General features: G+C 39.8%; 1 protein-coding gene across 4 annotated transcripts in view; it reads right to left on the bottom strand.

Annotated features, from left to right (window-relative positions):
• The window catches only part of SEMA3C (semaphorin 3C), a 154,616-nt gene that overhangs the window by 23,809 nt on the left and 111,977 nt on the right, over positions 1 to 18,830 (bottom strand). For all 4 annotated transcript variants that reach the window (XM_039518413.1, XM_039518414.1, XM_039518415.1 and 1 more), the window contains exons 9-12: positions 18,031 to 18,145; positions 15,764 to 15,833; positions 12,459 to 12,603; positions 5,670 to 5,892 (exon numbers count right to left, since the gene is read on the bottom strand). In XM_039518413.1, the coding sequence (XP_039374347.1) occupies positions 5,670 to 5,892; positions 12,459 to 12,603; positions 15,764 to 15,833; positions 18,031 to 18,145 (553 nt within the window). The remainder of the gene's footprint in view (positions 1 to 5,669; positions 5,893 to 12,458; positions 12,604 to 15,763; positions 15,834 to 18,030; positions 18,146 to 18,830) is intronic.

Genomic DNA, 18,830 nt, shown 5'->3' on the forward strand with positions numbered 1-18,830 from the left:
GATTGAACAGAAGAGATTTGAGCTTACATATCTCTTTCCAAATTACCACCAACCGTTCTTTTCCACAATGACCATTGTAGCTCAGTATTGCCAACTTCAAAGAAAGACTTAGAACAAACAAACAACAATCCCAGAAAAAAACAACAAATCAAAGGGCTGGCTGTCCACATCATGAAAACCACCATCACAGCTGACACTAACTGCTACCGTGCTAAACATCTTACGGAGAGGTCTCCTCCTTTGAGGGGGTCCCTCATGTTGAGGCATGAGGAAGATTGGTGGGGCAGCGTGAGAAAACCTGTAGTGCTTTTGCCCTGGTTGTACCTGTACCTTAAGGTTGTTGATTGGGAACATTTCATAAGCATTACATTGACTTGAAATAAATAAATAAAAAGAAAAGACTAAGTTTTCTATGATGCCCAAACTCTCTTTGTGTGAAACCCTTTCAGTCATGGGACAGTACATGAGATGAATGGTTGTACTGCTTAGCAGTTAAAGCTAAGGACTGACAGTCAGGCCTCTTGGGCTCTCTCTTTCTGGCTCTGTCACTGTTTTGCTGCATGGCCTGGTCAAAGGTACTTAACTGTTCTATGTCTCAGTTTACCCCATCTTGAAATGGATATAATACTTTCTCAGCTTACAGACTTGCTGTGAAACTTAATGAACAGTCTGTAAAGCACTTTGAGGTCTCTCCCAAAGAGCAATTCATAAGTGCAAAGAATTACTGGGCTAACTACTTAGATCTTCATTCAGCGTCTACTCATTCCATTTCCAGGCAAAATCCTGAGAGTCAATGAAAGTTTGAGTAAGAACTGAGGAGGGATCTCAGGATACAGACCTTGGGGGATGGGGGAATTTGCAACTCCTAAAATGGCTGTAAGAGTAAAAAAGCTTTGCAGGAGAGGATCATCATAACACTTCAAATGATTTGCTCAATATGCCTGAGTGGACCGGGGGAATCAGGCTGCCTTTGGTATCACTCTTGTGTAAAACCTTCTTCCAGAGCGCAAAGACAGAATTCAAACTAGTGAATTTAATGCTTGCTTTTCTGACCAGATTATCTAGCTCTGTAACAATCTGTAGTTCATTACATGTTATGGGTTATTCCATTGCTGGATACTACTGTTGTTAGCGAGAGTCAGTCTTCCAAAAAGACAGCCATCACGTAATACCGCAAAAGCAAGTACTCCAGGGAGTTAGTCACATATGTGACATCCATATTTTAACCTCATGCTCTGAAAGTGCTAAGTGCAACCAGTCTTTCAAATGAAGGGTTCAAACAATTGGACAAAGGAAGGAAAGATAATTAGAAACACTGAACAAACACACACAACATTAGACACTGGAAACAAAACCACATGCACACAGCCCAAGTTAAACATATGAAACTGTGCTAAATCATCCTGAAATCTGAAACACCTTTTACAACAGTAATGTAGCCCCCTTTCCAAAAGCTGAATGACATCATGCCTTAGAGGAGCCGAGAAAGTTCTTAAGGATGGCCAGTGATTGGTGAATGTGCCTGAACCTGACGCGGATATTTAAATATTTTCATAACACTAACAACAATAAAGAAAGCATGCATAGTCCAAGGATTGCGCAATCTGGTGCACTCTGTTCAAAGACTTTGGAAGTGCAAGTGGTAGGTCGCAAACTTAAAAAATAAATATTAATCTCAAGAAAATGCCTGCATGCTGCTTTGCTGCCTTTTTTAAACAAATGGAAAACAACCTACCAGGGGATAAAGTGGAGAATTTGGAGGCTTGAGACATGGAGTAATGTAATTAAAATAAAATGCAAGGGAAATGAAATGATTTATGAGACAATCAGGGAAGCAGAGTAAGTGAAGAAGAGATCTAAATCCAAGGTCTTGACCAGACGACATAGAGGAAAGGGCATTAGCCTCATTGTTGTTGTCAAATATGCAAATGGATAATTACACTATGACCAGCTAATTACAGCTGTGGTTTCTATTGGGATGATAAGGTATTCTACACTTGTCTATCTACCGCTAAACAGTAGCTGCTTTTCACCCCACAGGCACCTCCATTTCAGCAGTGGATGTAGAGATCGCCATTGTGTCAAGCCTTTGCATCACCCTGGCGGGTTTTGTAAAGTGCTTTGGGATTCTTCAGGATGAAAGGCACAGCGTAAATGCAAGATCGTTATCATTAGAAAAGCTGTGTGTAATGTTTCAAGAACAATGTCGGTCTATGGGATTTATTTCACTAGTCATGTAGCTTAGAAAAGAAGTACTGTACTGAAATTAACTGTTGGCAAGGAACAGTTGCAGTGAGTTTGACATGCCTGGCTGGGGGGAGCAAAGGAAATATTACATTTATTTCACGTTCATGTAAAAAAAGACATGGCTGTCTGTACCCTTCCGGTGCCATGGCTACACGATGAAAAATACAGGGGTTCCTAGAGCTACTTTTGTTATTGTTCATTTGCACTCAGGAACTGATTTACTACTGAGACCGTCAAGGAGGAGGGGGGGAAGCTAAACATTTTGTGTGCTCTGCATCTGGCAAGATATAAAATACTCCAATTTGCAGCATGAGACAGGTCACTGACAGTAACAGACGTGACTGGGAACATCTCAGTTCAGCAGCAGTAACTAAGCATCAGAGACTGAGCGTAATTATCACCAGGTGCCAAGTCCCATTCTCCACCGCTGAGGGGCTCAGGGCTCCCAAGAAATTATCAAATGAAACTCTGTTATACAATGTGCATTTTGCATTTTCTAGGATGAACTTACATAAAAGGAAACCCCCTCTGCATTTCTTCTGACTGTTAATATCTTTATCGAATCCTCCTGAGTCTCACAGAAAGCACGGAGCCAAGGAAAAGGGTAAAGAGTCTTTCCTCACAGAGACAGAAACTCGATGATTTGTATTTACAAGGGTTGAGAGACACTGTACTTATATCATATCTGTTTATTTTACGGCAGGGCTATGAAGCTATTAGCATCTTAGGAAGAATCTCTGCACCACCCAGGAATTGTAACGTCCAAAAAAAAATAGACTAGCAGAAATTATAAATAATACATATCACAGGGCATCAAGTCTATTATTTCAGTAGTTGTGACACTAATCTAAACTCTTTGAGAGGGTGCACTAAATTGGATTTCATAGAATCATAGAACCATAGGGTTAGAAGGTCCTGCAAAGAGGGTGTGCTAGCAGATTATAGAATGAAAAAAAACATATATAACCAGCCCATGTATGTTAGTACCTTTAATGAGCCACCTGCACGTTGTTTATCCATGGCTGAGTCACTTAGCTGCTCTCTGTGATGCCTAACCAACCTATAAAATGAGGTTGCCTGTACTTATCCCCCTCAATGGAATTTGTTGAGGAGTAACTCACTAATATTCAGTAGTTGACTTTGAGACTTGATCCAACTCCCACTTCAAGTCACTGGGAGTATTTTTATTGACTTAAGTTGGATTGGGTCCTAAGTCATTGTTCATCATTAAACCCTGTGACATCATTAATGAGTTTCAATTTAATAAAGGGAGTAAAGTGCTTTGAGAGCCTGAGATGGAAAGAACCATTGAAATGCTAAATATTATTATTGTCCAAAGCTTCAAAAATGTAAGGCACTTTATATGTACAGCACATTATTCATTAGTATTACTACTACATATTTTGTAACTGATATAACATGTATCTTGTGTTAGCTGGAGACTTATATGGCTTGGCGTCTTAATTAATCTTTAGCAATATTTTTTCCTCTAGTTAAAAAAAATCATATGTTTAGTTTACTAGTTTAAAAACTATACTGACATTTAAATGTTCATTTGAAAGCTCTATTCTTGCATGCCAAAGTATTTGTGTGATTAAAAACAGTGAATTGGCACGGAGAAGCTATGCTGGTAGAAGACCAAGATTTTTTTTTGTTTGTTTAGACATGGCTGATGCTAATCTATGTGAACAATAAGTAGGGAGGGCACGTATAAACCTTCCTCTAGAGATTTCCACAGTAGCATGCACAGCACCCTTCTTTGCTTCTTCCATAGGAAAGATAATATAGAACCTACTGTGTCAAATTAAACCCTGAAGGATCCAAAGGTCCCAGGTTGTCATTGGATTCACTAGGCCTACTAGTAATGCTGATACTTGCTAGGGAAAAAAGTGTCTTAATTATTTTCTTATTTAGTCTGATGACCTGACAAGCCAGGAGCCTTTAAGGCAATTTTAAAACTAATTTTTGCATCAGATGGCCAAGAAAAATAAAAATGCCCATATCCAAAGCTCACTAAATTCTTACTGTAATTCAATACCCAAAGCTCTATGCATCTTCTATCACTGCCATGCCTTATAATGATGTACACTAGCCACTAGAGAGAGTGAGTGTCATTCTAATGAATCATGACATAGTGAATGGAGGCCCTTGGTGATGGTTTGCCATGGGAACAATAACAGAGCTTTTCTGTATTCTTATTTCCTTTGGTGGTTGGGGACTTGCTTTAAGAAGAGTGAAGAGAGTTTCTTTTAATTCCCTCCTCATAAAAGTCTGGCGATTTGAAAGATTTTTAGCCTTGACTTCCTGAGTCTAATAAAAGGATGGTGATTACCAAACCCATGTGGTCTAAATGGTAGTTTGTTGGCAGGAACAGTAGTTCCACATCTCTATAAGACTTGTCTGAGGTTCAGAAACAAACCTGTTCTCAGAGGATTATCTGCCTTATTTTTAGTTGAAACTGCTCTGTGCTAACAAATAGAATCAAGAAGACTGGACTGTAGTTTATCAGAGCTCCAGTCCCCAAGCTCTTCACAAACACAGCCCCCCACTAAGTCAATAACAGTCTCAGATGCAGAGGGCTTTCAGGATCCAGCCCTAGATCATCTACTTTAGTTTATTTCCCTGACACTGATTGATTGTTCTCTGCAATTCCAATCATGTCCCAATAAATCTGAAAAGTAAATTGGATCACTATCCTCTAACCTTACAGTTCTTAGAAAAAATCACTACACTTGTCAGTTACACTGGTGTCAGGTCAGTACATCCATTGACTTCAATGGAATTGCTACAGATTCAAATTGGTGTAACTAAGAGCAGAATTTGGTTTGTTATGTTATAAAGGAAATATTCGTAATCATTGAATCAGACTTAGAAAGTCCTACAACACAGTCCCATTAGAACTACAGTTTTCCCTTTTCTATTTGCTAAAACCCTCTATATTTACGTTACTGTGAAGTTGTTATTTCTACCCCTGTAACTTTCTGGCCAAGTTACCATTCTTTTCACAGGCAGCTTACCTCATATGATGATCACAATTAGTAATAATACAATGTCAGATTCCCATATTCCTACTCCTGGAAAATAGTACATTAATCCATGGAAGTTAATGGTACTACTCATGGGTATGATGCTACTCCGGGTGAGTAAATCTAGACCATACATTGCACACAACAAAGTTGGCTTTTGTCTCTGATGAGAACCATTCTATTTTTTAAAATAAATATTCATTTTATTTTCTTTGTATTTTTGTTCTGCTTATAGCTCTTAAGACATATTTGTATATATAGTAATTATGTTTTAATAAGCACATGTGAAGACAATAGGCTGTAGAGGGTTTGGAGTTGACTAAAAACTACAATACAGTACATCAAGTTAAATAAATAAAACAATTCTATGCATATCTGCTGTTAAGTGCATCTTACCTGTTCCAAGAAATAAGACATGGTATCGTCCGTCAGCAGCATTAACTCGGTCCACTGCTATCTTTGTATACTTGTAGTCTGTTCCTGTCCGAATGATTAATGGCCTTTTGTGTATTGGGTAAATGGGATTGAACATCAAGGGATGATTCCTAATAAAGGTCACAACGTCGTCGGGGAATTCCTTGGTTGTCCGCATGTTGGGTGTAAAGGCTCCTCCAGGACACTGTGAGGAAGCATTCATAATAATGCTTAACAATGCATAGCATCTATCAAGGATATTTTGTCTTCAATCTATCCACAAACATTGACTGATGTTCAGGCGACATGGTAACATTTTTTTTTGAAAAAACACTTCATACTCCATGTGAAAATGATTATATTTATATAATGGAAAAGCTGTACTCTAATAGCTATGTCTATAAACCGCCCTCAGTTGGGACAAAACAAACAAACATATTTGTGTGTTGTTAAAAGCTAGGCTGATGGCAATGCTCCATGCTTGGGGGGGCCTTATTTTTGCATTCCTTGAGCTCCCAAAGTTCTCACTGCAAAGAATGCAAGTGACTGGTAAGGGGAAAGATACAAAGATCTTGCCTCTGGGTAGTACAAAAATAGATGTAAAGGCCAATAGGTTTATTTAGATGCCTAATTAGGTACTTACCTCTGCTGTATGTTATAATTGTTCAGGGCACGTAGGGCTAGATTTGGACAAACCCTGCGCAAATGCACTAGAGGGGAGAAAATGCAAAGAGCCTTTCCCAGACCCTTTGAGACTGTACATGAGTACCTAGGGTAGCCTAAACCCAGTGTGAGGAGCCACACTGCAAAGCCATTCCTGTGTTAGTGTGTCCTCACTGGGTCTGTGCTCACATGTGTATTTCACTAGGACTTCTGGTGCAATAAGCTGAGCCATGCTGTGTTTCTTTCCCAGTGACCCGTGAGAGAACTGGGCAGACCAGGAGACCGGTGGAAGGCCCTGGAGGTATTACACTCACCCTCAGCCCACAGGTGAGTTAGCCTGCATCCTTACTGCAAAGTGGGTAGGTTCCCAGCCCAAATGGAAACAGTATCCTGGCTTTAACCTACACCCCCAGTCAGGTCAGTTAACTCGGGTTGAAACCACTTAAAGCTAAGAATGTGTTTATGTTTTTTCCTGAATCAGGCTCCAATTTCGGCCTGCTGCGCAGAAGTCATGTAAACAAGCGACATGCCCACATCCTTGCCCTGCACCATTGGAAGAGTCACCCGCAATACACTGCTGCAGAGCACAGGTTTTACAGGGCAGCTTCTGTGCAGTTCCGAGCTCTGGAGTTCTGCTGCTTTCAGACCCCTGTAAAATGTGAGGAGGTCGGGATTTGACCCTATATCTCATCAAGGCATGAAGAGACATTTGACAGGTAAATTCTGAGTCAGAGGGTTGTCAGAAGAATCTGTAGTTTTCTGTAGAGTGCTAGGAAAAGGCCTTACAATGACCCTGTCCTCCAAAGCCCCACACATTTTCCAAGCTATCCAGCTGTGAAGGCTATTGCCCAGATTAGGTACTGCACACCTGCCAGTAACAGTCCCTGCTCCCTAGCTTGATTCCAAGTGTGCCAAATGGATGTTGGTAATGACAACAGCAATGCACTGAGCTCAAAGATTCCTCTAGCATCCTAAAGTGAAAGTTCTCACTCAATGTCTGTACAACTTTAAGGGATAACGATAGCAGAACCTCCCTGCCTTTCACCTTCATTCCTTGATTGTGAGACAATGAAAGGACCCCAGGGGCAGATGGCTCATCCCCCCCTACAAAGAAACAATATTTTGTGGTTGGTGGGATAGAGATGGGAAGACCCCATAGAGAAGTGTTATTAGGGACATGTTCCCTCCTGCTCCTCCCCCCGCAGCAATCTGAGGTAACAGAGTCCCACCCAACTCTAGCCCTTTCTTTACATCTCATTGATCAATCCTGTGATCTATCAGTCCCCTTGGGTACTCACAAGGGAGTGATTCCAGCCTTAGAGAGCTGACAGGTTGTGAATATGCCAGGGGGAATGTGGGGAAGAAGACAGGGAGAGGAGAAATCAACTCCCATATAGAAATCTGTGCTGTGCGGGGACTTCTCTCAGCCCCAGCCAACTCCTTCACTTCCTGCTGCTCTAGAACTCTATTGGCTTTCTGCAGCGCATGGGCCTTTCATTTTCCAGGAAAGACGGGGCAAATTTCAGAAATCTGTAACCAGCACTGACAAACAGGGCTGGCTTCAGGCTTTTGAGGGCTCCAAGTAAGGTGATTCTTGGCAAGGGACCCCAAAACTCAAAGGCACTCCCAGATCTATGTCAGATAACCCCCTCCCCACCTGTATCCTAGACCAATATCACCTGTCCTGCACTCCTTCCTTAGAAGACAGGTACCTTTTCTGTCTTCTAAACCAGATTTCCCAGATGCTGGGAGTGGTCGACAGGGGATAGATCACTCGATGATTGCCTGTTCTGTTCATCCCCCCACAAAGCAGCTGGCATTGGCCATTGCTGGAAGACAGGAGAGTGGCCTGGATGGACTATTGGTCTGACCCAGTATGGCCATTCGTATGTTCCCCACCTTCCTGCCTCATGGATCCTAGGCCATCTTCCTGTGTATTCCCAGATTCAACTGTCCCTATTTATTCCCACCCTGGCATATAAATCCTCATGAATTGCAGCTGGATAATTAGATAGTTGTTTCAGGCATGTCCCGGACACCCTTCTTTGATCAGTTCATTGCCTCTATTACCAACCCAAAAACCCACGTCATGAAAATTATTCCTTTAGCCATGAAGGACTGGACTCAGAAAGCTTCATCGCTTGTGTCTCGCCGATGCCAAACACAGAAGTCACTGAAGACCAACACGAGCTGTTCCCTTCCTCAGAGAGTTCAGTGTACCTCTGCTGCACTCACCAGCCTACAGGTGATTTAACCATATGGTGACTGCACTCACAGTACATTTTGCACCCACAAGCCTGCTGGGATAGCCCCACACATTAGAGATGAACCGAAGGAGGAGAGGAACCCTTTGGTTTATAGTACATTCTTCAACAAGCTATGGGTACAAAAATATTTCTGTAAAGTCTGGATAATGGAAACAACCCTTAAACAGCTCAGAATGTAGTAGGAAGCTGCCAATTATGTCATACAAGTTTTTCCATAAGTAATTTTAGTTTGTGGAAGAAATAAGAAATGATTGGTATGTAGTAAAGGGGCAGCCAAAGACTGCAGAGCCTGACGGTGGCCTAGCGAATGTATGACTTTATTTAATTCCATTTAAGCTATGCTGAAGCATTTGTGATGTTTACAGTTACAGCATTTTGGCTGATTGTAAGTGCATTTATATCAAAATGTTTAATTTGAAAGATCTATTTATGCAAGTGGAACATAGGATTTGCCGTATTGGGTCAGATTGCTTGTCTTTCGAATCTAGCATCCTGGCAGTGGCTGATATTGATGTTTGGCAGGAAAGGGGCTCCTAACCCAGAAAGCATTTTGGCCAAACTTTTTGAACTTGGATGCGCAAAAGTAGGCATCTGTTAAGCTTCTAAATAAAAGTGGTCATATTTTCAAAGGTGCTGCACCTTCACTGACTTCAGTGGGAAATAGAATTTAACCCTCAATCCTTCCATGATGTCAGAGGCAGAACCTTCTGCCAATGGAGAAAAGCAGAGATAAGCTACAGAAATCTCATGTCAGAAAATGTTTTGTTTAGTGACTGTGATGAAGTAGGGTGGTTTGCGGAGAAGCATAAGGGGAACAGATGAGAGGATAAGGCAGTTTCAAATGATAAGGATGCAGAATTTAGTCAAATTTGATGAGATTATTGTCCTGATTTGAACTGGATTGGATTATGCAGAACAATGGAGGTACCATGGGAATTGGCTGACATGACAACGGAAAATCAGTGACATGCTTCCTTGTGCGTTTGTGGAATGGCTTGTTAAAAGACTTTTGTGTAGAAGAATTTGGAGAGTCTTGGGGAAAGAATTTTAGAGTCCAATCATGTCTTGTCCTGGAAAATCTGGCAGCATAAGGGGGAAAATTTGGCTGAACGCTCAACATGGGGTGATTTGGATAGCTGTTCTCATGGCCTTCTCTGAACTACTACCCGGCTACTTGAGGTTTAGATTTGACCCGAAGAAAAAATATAGGGATGAGTTCCAGTCTCAAGATTCAGATCCAACTCTCCAATCCCCTGGAAATGTGCAGAGCTTTGGTTTTAACATTCCAGTTTTGTCATGTCCTTATATTATACTATTTTCGCCTTCCTTTATTAATGTACCAAACCATTTTCTGGCTTTTCTTTTCATTGAAGCTGAACTAATGCAAATACTGAGGTGTCCATAACAATCCCCAAGAACCTTTCTTCTCAGGATCCTTCAAACTCAGAGCCCATCAGCATATCTGATAAGTTTAGACAATTTTTGCCACTATGTAAAACCCAATTCTAAGTTAAATTTTCCTTTCCTTTGTGCTGCCTGATCATTTACTGTGTTTAGCCCTATTTGGAATACTTCACAAGCCTTCATAAGATGAACCAAGAATAACATGGCAGTGGTTAAAAAAATACATAGATACAATATTCCTGAAGCAGCAAGAAACACTGAAATGTGACTAATCACCAGAGCATGAAACTTCCTGGTTAAATGAGCCATTTATTTTATATTTTCATAAACAATAAAATTAAAGCAACAGTGAACTCAGAAGATTAAGACTGTTTGAATTAATCACAAGCAAGAATGCTACCATTCAACCACAGCGGAACATCAGGTATTTATTAACAAATTCTGAAAAGATTTTATGATATGAAAGGCCTAAATCTGACAGCCAGTAATATCATAAAAGGCTGAACTGATATTCCCAAAGCTACAAAGAATTACATTTCTCTTGTCCCTGAGACTTTTATTCTTTGCAAATCCCAGGTGCAGTTGTAACCCACACGCCTCCTGGGTGTGGTGTTCTGTCCCATCTAGTGGCACTGAGACCACTTAGAGAGAGAGAAAGATGTAGAGGCTCTTGCACTAAGCTCCAGAGGTCCCCAATTGAAGCCTGCCCACTGACAATCGGGGTCTGTCGGCACTACACAATCACTACTGTTATATTATACTCGGCTAATCAATTTCTGTGTTTTTGTCACCACCATTATCAGCTATAATGCTTCAGTTCTAAGTTTATCTACAATGCTCTCATAGGTAATTAACCACATGAATGATCATCGCTAATAAAGGTATTTTCATTTGTCAGTTCAGAAACACTGAAAGGTTGCTATGGTGCCAATATCTAAGACCTGAGATGTTCATCACAAATATGATATAACACGCAGATGCGTCTAGAGTTATGAACAGAGTATGAGGGTTTTTCAGGAGAGGAGAACAGCATGGGACAGTTTAAGCCACAGTGCAGAGGGTTTCCTGACAAGGCTACAAAGTCCCCTGATGCCTGCACAGGGATTGGAGTATGTCTGATCTGTAGCCCACAAAGAGTTTCATTATTAATGACAGCTGCTCATGGTCGGCATAGTAGGCACTTGCCTATCCCGTTTCCTCAGGCAGAAGAGCAAGCACTAAGAGAGGGTATAATATTTGCAGGACTGCTACATGGACATGTGGTTAAAGGGTCTTGTTGTGACAGGCAAAAGTTAAAATAAATGAAGAGGTGGTGGGAAGAGTGTGAGCCCTTTTTTCTTCTTTATGACATATGGAGCAACTATTTAACTCAGGTGAATAATGAAGAGTTTAGAAAAAGGCTTTTTTTAGTTAAAGATACAACACTGCAACTCTTCAGTTAAGATGCCAGGTCTTAGAATAAACATCTCAGAGAACCTCCATAGACCCTCCAGTAAAAATAGAAGACTCCTGATATTTCTGAAGTAAAATTCAAGCAGTTTTGCGGGGAGGGGTGGTGGTGGATTTTTTTTTTTACTGCAGGCCTTCTCTATACATTACCTGTACAAAAAAGGGCACAATCCAATTTTATAAAAAATCCTTACAAGATTTGAGACATAGACCTGGCCATGTTGTTCTATGCATTCAGTATCTCCAGGCTGATCTTTGAATCTCATTATATTTTGAAACAAAGCCCTGAGAGAGCTCCAACTGGTACAAAAACAAGCAGCAACACAGGTTGCTGTGAACAGATTATCATGGCCTCTCATCCATCACACAGTCCATTTCAAGGACTGTTTTCTAACTTTCAATACAGTCCATGGGATTGGCATAGTCAATTGAGACACTCTCTCCCTCAGCAATCATGACCTCCCACCACAGCTACTCAATGTTCCATTGGAATAATGAAACTGTTGAAAACTGGGGAAGATTCACGAGCACAGGAGACAGACTTTTGTGAGCATTGGACCAAAAATATAGAACTCAATACTATAAGAGGCAAGAATGATCAGGGTGAAATATAAAACTCTTCAACTTGGCTTCTCTTAAAAGCCCCTGGTCTTCCTTTGTTTCTCTCTCCCTCTCTCTCTCTCTCTCTCTCAAATATACACATCCTCTTAAACAAATAACAGACATCTAATGAAATAATTTACTTCTACCTACTGGACAGAAAGCGCAAGCGAGCGAGAGATTGATTTTTTTAATAATTTTAATAGTTCTCAGATATAGTGATGTGCATGATAGATAAATAAGTAGGTAGGCAGATAGATTGAATTACAACTACATTTAGATATAATGTATAGTCTGTGCTTTAGCACCAATTTTATGATATTTCATTACATTAAACAAAGACAATTAGTTGCCAAGCCTGACTTGCATAAACATCTTTAGTACTTACTGTGCCAGGTCGTGGATATGGAATTCTGCCCTGATATGGAATTAGCTGGTGGTTAGGACCTTCCTTATGTGCAAAGGGTCCATTAAACACTGTTTGGATCTCAGACAAGTGATACACACACACTGCTGAACCTTTAAATACAGAGCTGGAAAAAACAAGGAAAATATTTGTACCACAATCTGCCATTTCTTACATAACATTTTCCATCATCACAAAGGGTTCAGTGATGCAACATTGCCCGTAAAGATAACACATTTAATAATATGTAGCACTTCTATCGCATCTTCCATACAAGGACCTCAAAGGATGTTGCACATATTAATTTACCCTCACAATACATAGCATTAACCTGTAAGGCTATGTAACATTTTCCTCACAAAGAATATCTATCTTCCCAATGAGAGGGGAAAGTATTATCATCCCCATTTTACAGATGGGGAAAATGGAGGCAGAGACTGGTTAAATGACTTCCCCTATATTGCACACATGAGAGCATAACCTTTTCCCAATGAAATTACTTCAGTGAGACCAGGATTTGACATTCTCTGTGTGGTTAAACTGGAAACAGAACACATCTCTCCTTGCCCTCAGCCCATGAGAGCCCATAGCTGCCTTATAAAACACCGGGATAGATCATTCATTAAAACAATAATCACAATTAAGTGCAGTTAGAATATTGTAGTCAGTGTTGAGCTTTCTATAAATAATATGGGCTCAGATCATGGTGTTACATGGAAACACCCCCGTAGAGGCCAGGAAACTTCATGAGGTTCCTCTTGCAGAGTTTCCTATACATTCTTCCTCAGGAGGGTGAGGTTTGACCTTCCCACAGCCTAAACTAGGGTTCTGACCCACTAACTCCAGGGATCCCAGGAGATTTGCATGGATCCAGTTGCACAGGCCCTGTGCCTTCACATTAATCTGGGCCCACTGAGGCTCTGTCTGGGTTCCTTGGTGCTGTGGAACCATATTGCCAGGGACTTTGCAGCCAGCACATGCCCCTAGCACTCTTCATTAAGGATAATGGCCAGTGTCAAGGAGATGATCTTCAGAAGCTAAGACATTGACTGTGATATTAACAGTCCCCTTCTGTGTCCACTCTGTGAAAGGGCGCAATGTGTGTGTTGGAGGAGGGGGGAAAGGCACACTTTGAATGTTTATTCAGAGATGAACATCCAAACAGTCCAGATTTGCTCAATATTAAGTGTGAGATGAGGAAAATCGAAATTGCTCTTTGTTGTGCATAGAACAGGTAAAATGACTAAAGAGGAAAATGTGGAAACTGCTACAGGACATTACCGAGCAATCACCATTGCTCTATGCCACAAGTGCTACCTTGAGAAAGCCCTCAGATGCATTATAACCACATCTGTTGTCTGAACTCTCTCTTCCTCACAATTGGTTTATGAAGTTTTCCCCAGGAGCCATAAGATAAGGTTTAAAGGATGCACTTGATCATTACAGACAATGCACTTTTATTAGTTTTATAATAGTTCCTGCTATAAAAATAATTCACATCAGTCACAGCCTAGACCAATATAGTTTAGTTAAAGTTAATAATTATGTTTATCTCATAGCCTGTTTCTCCAATTACTGTTCTCGGGTTGGGGTCTGCAGAGGTGAAAAAGACACTGGCAGTACTAGTAGATGAAATTCATTATGACTGCTAGGTTTAATTACACAACATGTTCAATCTAGAGTAAAAAAAAACAAACAGAAGTCTTGTGGTGTGTGAAACAGAAACCTAGACAAAAGCAAAACCTTGTATAGAGTGAGAAAATGTCTACAGGGCCTGGAATAGACCAAGTGTTCAGTCTGGTTATATGGTGCCTTAACTCAAACCCAATTTCCACTGGAGGAATACCATGAGATTTAGACAGAACAGTTTCCAGCTCAGACATGCTGAATCCATAACATAATCCTAAGTGTGGTTTTTATCGCGAAACATTGCCTCAGCATTTTCTCTTCTTGTGCTATAAGAGTCACACAGTATAGATAGCCTCAGCTATTTACAAGCTACAGGATTGGTTTTTTTCCCCCTCACTTAAATATTATGAAACTATCTTTTCCTGGCTATATGTAAGTTTGATAATTGGCATATACGAGGCATATAGTATCATGGTGGTTGACATGGTCAGGAAATGACTTTCTCACATGAAAATGTTCAACTGAAATGATTTTTTTTCATTTTATTCAAAAAATTTCCATAAAAAAAAGAAAATAAAAAAGTCAGTTTCAACAAAACTCTATTTTTCAACAAAAAAACTTCTAACTGGTCAGGTCCAGGTATTGGAAAGAAATATAAGACACTGAAATGCTACAGCAAGGTATGTATTAGAAATACATTGACAGACAGGCAGTGGCATTTCCATTGTTCAGATAATTGAGACAAGAACCAAGAGCAAAAAACTCCAAAACATCAAAATACAAGTAAAATTAGTATCTGTTGTTTCTCAGAAAGACTATCCCAGCAAACTTAACAAGAAATCTTGAACTTTCTCAAATAACTATCCATTCTGTCCTTATAGCAAGGTGGGCCCTTATCTGCCAAGAGATGAGGAGTGCCCATGTTTTGCAGTGATCTGAAGACTCAGGTTGTGATTCAGGAAGGACTTGATCAAACAGGATATAAGGGTGTCTTTTGGGAGCCAAAGTCCAATGGCATAAGGAATAATCTGCCAGCTATGAGACTGGGAACTATTAGCATGGATTTATTTAGGAATTCTGGGCTTGATGTTTCAAGTGCAAAGGACCCCTGATGAGGTGCTGAGAATCCTCAGTTGCCACTGAAGTCAACCACACTCTATGTCCTTATTCTTCCCCACTAGGGTGACCAGACAGCAAATGTGAAAAATCAGGATGGAGGTGGAGGGTAATAGAAGCCTATATAAGAAAAAGACCCCAAAATCGGGACTGTCCCTATAAAATCGGGACATCTGGTCACCCTATTCCCCGCTATCTAGTAAACATATGGAGACAACAGGAAACATTTTCTCAATATATTTTTTAGAAAGCTGGGAGCAGAGGGGAAATTTATCTCAGGTATAGTTGTATTGAATATACACCAGGGATCAATTTGGCACAACGAGTACAGCTCCAACAGAGATCACAAGTAACTGTGCTTCTAATTGATGAGAATAAGCACGATTGAAAGGACATCTCCTAGGTGGCAATGATAGTTGCAGGATATATTAGTAATGCATTCAATCCCAATTGCCTTGACACACAATACCTCTTTCTGTGTTTATATGGAATTGGAACTGAGGCCACTCACAGAGGCTGCCTCTACAAATCTTCAAAATTACCTTGATGTTGTAAAAATTCCATACACCAGTGTTGTTCTAGGGTTATCTGTTTCTAGGAGAAATACATCCTCTGTGAGAAAGAAAGAACACAGCTGTTGAGTAATTGCTCTAGCTTGAAATTTAGGGCCCCATCCTTCTCCCATTGACTTCAATGGGAATTTTGTCTCTGACTTCAATGAAAGTAGGGTCGGACCCGTCATATTTAAGGTTGGTCATAGTAAAACTAGCATTTACACATTCTGAGCCAGATTTTCAAATAAACTCAATGCACAAATGCCCCTATTTAGATACATAAATAAAAGGATCAAATTTTCAAATGTGCTTAGTACCCATCTTCTCCCATTCTCCTCAGCAGGACCTTAACTCATGAAAGCATTTAATCATGTGTTTAACATTAGGCAAATGTTTAAGTCCCACTGGAGTTGAAGTTACAGTGCTTTCAAAGATGTGTAGAATTTAAGGCTAGAAGAATCTACCACTTCCCTTGGGAGTTTTTTCCAGTGGTTAATCACCCTCACTGTTAAAAATTTGTGCTTAATTTCTAATTTGAATTTGTCTGGCTTCAGCTTTCAGATACAAGTTATACCTTTCCCTGATAAGTTAAATATCTCTTTAGTACTTTGTAGTTGCTCCCCATGAATGTACCGACACACAATAGTAAAGTCATCTCTCAGTTGCCGTTTTGATAAACTAAGGATCACATTATCTCTTTTTGCCACACCATTATTCTGAGAGCTCATGCTCAGTTGCTAGTTCAATATGATCCCCAAAGCCTTAATGCTCAAAGCTAAACATAAGTGCTTTACTGAATAAGGGTGGATTGATGAATCAGGGTCTTGGAGCTGTCGGGAGCAGAGCGCTTTTGAAAGGTGACTCTCAAAGGATCCTCTAAATTTTGAATTTGGTCTTGTTTGTGCTTTATGTCAAGGACTGAGACCAGCAATATATACCATATGGTGTTTTATCATAGGATAAAAGTACAGTGATCCAGGATCAGATTTTGATAACCTTACTCCCATAGAATTTTAAATTAGGATTTGATCCAACTACCATTACATTCTGAATCAAAACAATTGCACTGAAATATTTATAACAATCCATAGCCACAGAGATTCTGTATCCCATTTACAGTGGTGAAAATCAGGGGCAATACCACTGAGGTCAGTGTAGTTACACAAGCGTGGAAGCAATGTGCACGAGTCAGAATGTGGTTCATTAGCTAACGGTATATATCTTATCTGAAATAGAATTTATGTCTTTAGCTTCTCAAAACAAAAGACTCTACAGTCTACTCATTGAGTTAAATAAGGCCACGGGCAGTTGATCAAGTTTGTCATTTTTACCTACTGAGTTGTGCACAGACAAGCCCACTCTCCCCAGTTGAGGCAAAGCTTGTCTGAGGTTATGTGTCCAACAAATGGGGTTCAGATCTGTGACCATGCCTATGACAATCATAGTCATCAGACGTCTGCAAACACGCAGCTTTAGATATGTAATCATGAAGTTAATAACCCATATTTATGTTGGAGACCCTAAGACCTTACACAAACAGAACCTTGCACAATTGTTCTGAGGGTTAGTTAGTTAGTTAATGTTTGTAAAAAGCTTTGCAGATGTAAAAGCGTGGATAAATTCTAAGAAATTATACTTAGTAGTAGTAGTATTTAGTATCCTCATCATCATCAACAACAACTTCTGCTTCCAAAGAGACTTCTACCAAGTGGCCCAAAGGACCACCTGTCTTGTCATCAAAAGGACATTAGTGGTACATAAAAACTGATACACTGATAGTACACACAGTTTAAAATACTATAAGCAAATCTTAATCATGAGCATAAACAGTAGGAACAGCAACAATTATATTTTGCATTTACATCTCTCCTTTCATTGGAAGCTCTCCACGTGCTTTGCAAACATTAATTTTGCCTCTTACTACTCCAGTGCATAGTCAAGCATTATTAATTCTGCTTCAGAGATGAGGACGTCGAGGCAAAGAAATTTATAATGAAATCTTGGCACTATTAAAGTCAATATGATTTTTGGCATAGACTAAATGGGGCCAAGATTTCTAACTTAGTGACTTATCCAAGGTGACAAAGAAATTTTGTTGCAGAACAGGGAATCAAATTCAGATGTCCTTAACTCCCAGTATCTGTGGCTTAAGCACAGGTATATTTTTTCTCATTTGAAGTTAAGATTCTCAAATACTCACAGATACAGAGATAACATGATATAGATAATACTTCATAAAGAGTACATTGCTATACCTAATTCATCAAAGTATGTTTCCGTTCCATCCTCGTCCATTACTGAGCACACAAGTCTTGCTTTCAAGAATGTTGTCCACTTGTTTACAAGACTACGCTGTCCACCAGTATCATTCTGAAAAGCAAAATGAATTTGACAAAAGTATAACAAAGCAAAACTAAAATCTTACTTAATCCCTGCAATCTTTTCTCGGGTTATTATGATCCATCATCTAGCAAATATCTTTTTTATATTAAAGACAATAAACAGAGACAGGCATGAAGCAAACCCCTCTCTCAAACACCGCCAAATCTGGGAAAATACAGACCCAATTATGAATGTTGAAATTGAGGACTATCTTGAGCAACTTTGCAAGCCTAAAGTGGGTGCACAAGCATGAAACTTTTGCATGTCTTGCCTTTGAAAATCAGGCTTTTAATCATTTTTCTATAAAAATCATTTTAAAATGTGGTTGCTGTATAGAGTAAGGATCACAGTGAAATATCTTTGGAAAGTTTTAGGTGGAATCAGAAAAAAATGTTTACAGCAAAGTTCACCTCTTAGTCTCTGTCCCCTGACCTTTCTCATTGACAGGGTCTCTAAAGATGAACTATTTTCGTTAACAGAACTAAGATTAAAGTGCTGCTTTAATAGAGGCATTAACAGAAATGTACATGTAAGATGAAATAACTGGTAAAACTTTATGATGCCAGATTCGGACAAAATCTCATTAATGTACTATTCAGGTATCTGTTATCTGAGGGCAAGTGACCTGGAAGGATCAATTCATAAGACCTAAATAACCAATTTTGTTCTATTT

Source organism: Mauremys reevesii, linkage group 1, assembly GCF_016161935.1.
Source record: "Mauremys reevesii isolate NIE-2019 linkage group 1, ASM1616193v1, whole genome shotgun sequence".
Lineage (NCBI taxonomy): Eukaryota > Metazoa > Chordata > Testudines > Geoemydidae > Mauremys > Mauremys reevesii.